The following is a 7,073-nucleotide window of genomic DNA, read 5'->3' as shown; positions in this document are numbered from 1 at the left end:
GTCACACGAGATTTTATCGCTTAACCCTTCATTTAGTTCACGAGATAAAATAAAAATACATATCCACAATTTTTATGAAATCTGCCAGACGGCTGAAACAGTTTTTTTTTGTCTATTACCTTAGTAAACGAAATCAGTTTTGGGAGTAACTTCACAGTTTCATAATGAAAGTATCTGAATAATAGTAGACCATGTTGTGTGGGACACATTTTGTAAAAGCGACGATTGGCAAGAATTTTAGCACAAAATTTATCGTAGACCATTATAAAGTGTCATCGCTTTGCTAGTTCGACACACAGAATTAGAAACGTTGTAATCTTGTTATAAGTTGTGCAATAAACAGTTATATTGTGTAGGTATATTATCCAAACATTTTGATGTAAATTTACTTTACACCACTACTTGGTAGATGAAAAGCGTACCGTTTTCAGCTCTTACATTTTTGCTCGGTTAACTGTAAGTCTGACCGGTTTATATTATTTTAGTTGGAACGATTGCATATTTGATTTTGACAGGTATACTAAAGGCCTTAGGAAGACCTTAGACTATGTCTGTAAGTAAAGTACCTACAGACATTAAAAGTGTTAAGTGAAGAACGTATATTATTGGTTTTTTATGGTTTTATACGGTACGTTTACCGTAATACGTTTTTGAACAGAGTAGGTATTGATAGAAAGTAAAAGAAATACAGGATCATTGGTACGAACAAAGGGAAGTCAGTCCATCATCAGTCAATACAGCTAGATGTCACATTAATTATGGTATTCGAATAGAGATGGTGAGTGGGCATAAAAGGCAGAAATCTAATTAGTCCGACAGATAAATAATTAAATACTTTAAGACGTATCTTTGCCTTTGTCAATTAATATCTTTTTTATATTTTAGGAGAGTGTTGGTTTGTTTTAAAATTTATGTGGAACGCAATTTGATAAATTTATGTTTGCGGGACAAAAGAACAAGTAAGATATCCATAATTATTCAAGAAATTACAAGACAGGCCTTGATTTTTATTTTTAGTTTTCATTCACCTATTTCCATTTTATTTACTGCGTTTTAACTTCGGACAGCGAACAAACATCGGTAAAACAATAATTTATGTTGCAGTTTATTACATTTGTTACATAAATCAGAAACATTGGCTCAACTGAAAAGTTTGCAGTGAAGCGAGTGAAATAACTTAAGTTTTGTCAGACATATATTTTTATTGCACTGTTTATCTAATAATGACGCAGGTTACCTCTCAAAGTCATACAGCGTTTTCCTTCAATATACTGATCTTTTTAGAACGATACATTGGCAAAACTATAACAGAATAAAGTTGCATTGAACACATAGCCGAGTCGGAAAGGTCACCATGACAAATCCTACGTGGGCGTTTGTGTGATCCACGAATGCTTGTCCTGACTCTAAGTGTCTTTGTGCATGTGACTTGAACGTTGGTGAATCTTGAAATAAGGACTTAATTACTAATTACGGCAGTAGTTTTTCTTTTAGTTTTCTGACTTATTCCTGCCTCTGTCATGTCTAGGACATTAGCTAGCATATCTAACAAAGACTGAGGACTATTATTGTTCACTAATAATGTTGGCATCTCATTTATTTCCCTCGGACATATCCGTAAAATAATATATTATTACTATGTTAAAAATATTGGTTGACAAGTGCACGCCTGATTTCTGCCCAAGGTCTTTCAAACATTTTATTTAATTTGTCTAATTATTTTTTGTGTTGTTGGAGACGTTCAGAAAACCAACTTTTTTTTAAATATTTTTGGTTTGTATTTGAAAAATTTTGGAAAAGATCATAGTGAAGATGGAGCTTTATATCTTCAAGCATTTTTATTGAAATTACAAACTCTGTGATAAGAATAAATCAATCGCTATAAATTTCATACTACCTCTGGAGTAGCAAACATACTCGATGTCGTGGTTTTATCGGCACAAGAGACTCCTGTGGATTCTCACAGACGAAGGAAGGAGTTTCTCACCAGCCACACTTTCCACTTCTTAAATTAGAGTCTAAGAATCGGGACTCCCGCTGGTTCTAGTCATTCAGACTGTTTCTCGAAAACAAGGTGTAAAAAACCCCATTCCCCACCTCCCATAGAAACGTATGGGCAGGAAGACGCGCCCGTCCCTTCTTGGCTTGTTAGCTGATTGAGTGAATAGCCTGTTAGCTGGTGGCCGTAAGCCTGGTCTTACTGTTAATAACCTGTCTACGAACAAAATCAGCAAACATCCACCAGCATTAACAATAAATCCAAGGCAGTAACTTCCTCTACAGCATAAGATATTTCATGATGATGAATGAATGATGGACTTTATCGTGAACATGAGTGTATGACAAATTCTTTTCGGCCGGCTGGCAATGGGCCGGAACACTAGAAATAAGAATAAGATTGTCTATTTATATACAGAAGTGTCAAGTGCCATAATATTCAGCTGCTAATCTGAGGGAAATATTTAGTGAAATGGCGCGAAGTAATTGGGGCAGATAGGGTATTTAAATATTGATTTGCTTTTTTAGGGGATTTTTGCGAGTTTGACGACATAAGCACGTTATGCACTTATGACTTTAGATTTGTCCTGTTTATGAGATAGAAGACAAATGAGCAGACGGATTTTTAATTTTGTAACGTTACAGAGCTCTTTTTGATATGATCTCTATCGAAACTGGGAACTAGGAACGACGAAATTGGAATCGACCTAACATAGTCAGACTTATAGAAGTAAGTAAAAGTTCAAAATTAACTTCATTTTTTTATCTAACCCACAGTGTCCCATTGGCAAAGGCCTCATCTAAATCCTTCCACGATTCTCTGTCCTGAGCCTCATGAAACCAGCCCGCGCGGTACGCGTTAAGATCGTCTCGCCATAAGCTATGGCCTAGGCCTAGGCCACCTCCTACAAACTATACCGATATTATATTTTATTATACCTAAATACAAACGATGATATCACTTTACAAAGGTAAAACTACAAGAGAAGAAGATGAAAAAAGCCGTACATAATAGCTTTGGCAAAGTAGTTAAAATGTCTGTTTTAAGGGCCGTGGGTGTTACTCCTAAACGATTTTTGTTGAAATGTAGGTAGATGTTTATTTCATTTTAAGCTATGATGAATCAGCTTTTGTAAATAGTTTTCTATGTGCTATTTAAAAATCAACTATCTCTGTTATTGCCAAGGATATTGAAGTGTTTAAACGAGGCGATATGAGTATGTTTAGTACATATTAATAATGGGAGTGATACGACGATTCGGAGGACGTAATAACGTTTTTTTTTTCACCTTCTTCTCTAGTAGTTTTACCTTTCGAAAAAAAAATAAGAGAAGTACGCCAGTTCCTAAACACATCAAAGCGAAAACGTCACAAAAAAGTCTTGGTATCGAAATCCACTGAGTTGCAAAAATCCAACTGGAACGACAATCAAACAAACAAGAAAAGTGAGTGTAGATATAAAAACGTGGGAAAACAAATGGTCACTCATCATGACCGCAAAAACTGTTGCTGATCCTCAATCTTTATTTAATGTTAAAGTAATCATTCAAATTCAATTGTTTAGCTATCACTATTCATGAGATACAAGCAAACAGACGGACGGACAGAATGCACACTCTCGGAAACAGGGCTCCGTTTTAAAAGACCCTGTATGTACTGAACGCGACGAAACTAACTGACGTTGAATACACCTGCAGGTTAATCTATATACGTCCCTAACTCGATCATAGTCAATAAAACAAAAAGTAATAACTAACTCTCATAAAATAACTAATTGATACCGACACTTTAACTATCGGTTCAAGATAACTACATAATGATAAAGCTCGTTAAATATTTGGATACAAACCAAGAACATAATTGACATGCTGTTTTCAAATTAGCAATTAGGCTTGATATATATCTAGTTTAATATGTGTCGTGTTGATATCGTAATAGAAAAATATTATTTTGTATGTTATTTGTATCTTTATTTTAGTTTTTATTGTAGATATGTATATACTACAATAATTCAAAGAAATATTTACCAAAGTATGTGATTTAATCATTGTTTCGCGGAGGTTTCAGAAACATTCAAATCACCCAGACTCCATAAAATAAATCGAATATAAAAATAACATTGAAAATAAATTAATCCTCAGAAAGGGATGAAACTGAACTACCGAGGTCACTGACAGGTTCGAGTCCTTTAATATTTGAATTTTTTTATTATAATATTTTAAAAAAAATCTTTCCTTTTTTTCTTGTAACACAATAATTGCCCTGCGCAGAGATCGAACCTCGCAACACGTCCACACAAGGGGTTTATCGTGATGATAATACGACTCGTCCCCCCCCCCCCCGCCCTTTACAAAAATTAAATTCCTATACGCGGGAGTCGACTCTTTTTAATCTAATCCTATCAACACAAAAAAAAAAACAATTATATACATCTGAATTAAACCAAAACCAAATCATCACAAAAGTATAATAATCATAACAAATAGACAAGTGAGTCCAACATTAAGAAACAGAGTATCAATGATTTAGTCAATGTCACGTTGCCGACCTCAATACAAACTAGGTCACATTCGCACGTCGTTATTATGAGAAACGGGACACAGGTATATGCACTCACTGAAGCTAAATACATCGTAGTACATTAGTAGCCTTCGAGTTAAGAATTTAAACTTTTACACGTATTTATGTGGAGTCTTTTCGATGAGAACTTCTAAAATTAAGTGTTAGGTCTTCAGCGTTCATTTACTTCTATTGTAAAATTGCTTGCTTTGACGACCTCCGTGGTCGAGTGGCGTGAGCACCGGTTTCAAGGTGTCGCTAGCTCTGATATCCCGGGTTCGATCCCCGGTCGGGTCAATGTAAAAATTAGCACTTTTACATTGTCTCGGGTCTGGGTGTTTGTGGTACCTTCGTTGTATCTGAATTCCATAACACAAGTGCTTTAGCAACTTACTTTGGGTTCAGAACAATGTATGTGATGTTGTCCGCATTTATTTATTTTTTATTATTGCTCTTGATGCAGGTGCGGGGTATAATATCTACATTAATTTATGTAAGTGTATCGGTTAATAAAGACTATAGTTGCATGAGATTTTATTACAAACAAATTTTGGATAAGACGCATGGTCATTTTAGCCATAGGTTCCCGAATACAACTAAAATGTTATCAAATAAGATATTTCTCAGAAGAAGTCTGAGTAAGTGACACTTTTAGAAGGGGTTACGTTCATCGTCAGTACTTACAGACTTCGAATATCAACCATAAGAATTATGCTATAAATAATCTTAGTATCACAATACACTCATTAAAATAATATTATTGGTGTCAAGAGAATTAGTTAAAAAAAAATATTGGATTCACATACTGCTTACGGGTTGAGGTAGACATACAATTAACTAAAGCTGAAACGATAGCGGTACAGCGAAATTGTAAATAACTGATTTTATTTTGTATTTCAGAAGATATCGATAGACAACTTTCCAAATCATTTGCAGATAACTTATCAGTTTTATACTCTTTGATAAGATGGCTGGCAAACACACTTGACAGTAAAAAACTAAATCCTCTGTCAAATTACTCTTCATAAATGTCAAAACTAAATTCGGTGAACAAGTTGTAATAAATATTAAAAATCCAAAAAAATCGTTAATGTCCATAACAATGTGAAACTTAGTAAGGTACCTAACTACTATGATAAGTGTCAGAGGGTTAATATTGGTGATGTTGAGAAGCGCGTTCATTGTCGCCTTTCTCAGCATTCCGAACCCTATTGTGGCTTTCACCGGACTAAAAAACTGGTCCCGCAAAGCGATATACCACAAGATAGACCTCTGCACTCAAGCTTGTTATAGCCAGGTCATCCCTGGTCTCTACTTAAGCAATGCAAGAGCCGCGGCGGACAAAAATGTACTTAGACGCCTTAACATCACCCATGTGCTCACCATTGAGGCTCACCGGCTGCCGAAATCAACTTTCGCTGATACCAATATCAGCACCCTCTTCATTAGGGCCTACGACACTCCTCAAACCCATCTCCTGCCCTACTTCCCTATGGCCAACGCTTTCATCGATGAAGGACTCCAAAAAGGAAACGTTCTCGTCCACTGCCACTTCGGAGTATCCAGATCCGCCACACTGGTCATCGCGTATATTATGGAAAAATACAAGCTGACGTTTGAGCAAGCTTTTGTGTACGTGCGGCAGCGGCGAAGGTTCATCAACCCGAACCCCGGCTTCATCAACCAGCTGCGGGAGTACCAGCGCCTGAATTACGACGTGAATGGATTCTACCGGTTCGAGGCGTATATGAATGTGAATGCTCGGAAGCACAAGTACAAAATAGCTTCGTTGGCCGCCGTCGTGGTCGGTATCCTCGTCCCTCTCGCTGTCCTAGTGGGCTGATACTCGCGGTCAGTTCACACACCTCATGAGTGCCAGTGGACATCAAGGAGTTGAAAACAGCTGAGTCTCTCACAATATTATTTCCTTTTCAGAACGCCTAACACTCTAAAATTACTGAGGCTTATCGCATATACATGGTTGTTACTTTGAATTAAATGATGACATATACCGCTGGTACGGACGAATTTACATATTATTTAATTGTGAAGGCAACTGAGTTCCTCCTGTGACGACTGTTGAAATTTGAAATCATCCTCGGAGAACAGTCTGCAGCGCAGGGCGACCATTTAAATACAGCCACATGTCATATGTCGTATCGATATAAAGCGCAGAAAATTTTGTAAAATGGATAATTCTTTCAACGGCGCGAACAAGTTTCGAGATATTTTCGTTTCCATCTGCTACTAAACATGATAACCATAAATTATAGAAATCACGCGGCCGACGTCGCCTCACGCGTACGAAGGAAGTGCATTATAAATTTTATAATTTATCAATTGACTGTGAAATTGTATATACTATATTATAATAAATGATGAATCCCGAATTCTAATCGCCTTGGTAAATGTTGTTTTTCTCTGTTTTTATATTCGTCGCTGGCTCGGTTATGATTGCGCAATGTTTCATGTGCCTGAGGTTTTACGTAAGCGCCATTTTGCAAAGTTCGGCAGAG

At 36.5% G+C, this 7,073-nt stretch overlaps 1 protein-coding gene across 1 annotated transcript; it reads left to right on the top strand.

Moving 5' to 3' along the window:
- The first annotated feature begins 5,537 nt into the window (after positions 1-5,537).
- LOC113507550 (dual specificity protein phosphatase 1B-like) lies at positions 5,538-6,755 on the top strand. Its single transcript, XM_026890406.1, has one exon. The coding sequence runs from the start codon at positions 5,690-5,692 to the stop codon at positions 6,398-6,400; it is 711 nt and encodes a 236-aa protein (XP_026746207.1). The 5' UTR covers positions 5,538-5,689; the 3' UTR covers positions 6,401-6,755.
- Positions 6,756-7,073: the final 318 nt, after the last annotated feature.

This window comes from Trichoplusia ni, unplaced genomic scaffold (genome assembly GCF_003590095.1).
Source record: "Trichoplusia ni isolate ovarian cell line Hi5 unplaced genomic scaffold, tn1 tig00002435, whole genome shotgun sequence".
NCBI classification, from domain to species: Eukaryota; Metazoa; Arthropoda; class Insecta; order Lepidoptera; family Noctuidae; genus Trichoplusia; species Trichoplusia ni.
The sequence above is the reverse complement of the archived record's forward strand: the minus strand, read 5'-3'. Positions and strand labels throughout refer to the sequence as shown.

Bases quoted from the DNA above. Each gene is read 5' to 3' on its own strand.
- LOC113507550 (XM_026890406.1), top strand. From the start codon at position 5,690: ATGATAAGTGTCAGAGGGTTAATATTGGTGATGTTGAGAAGCGCGTTC.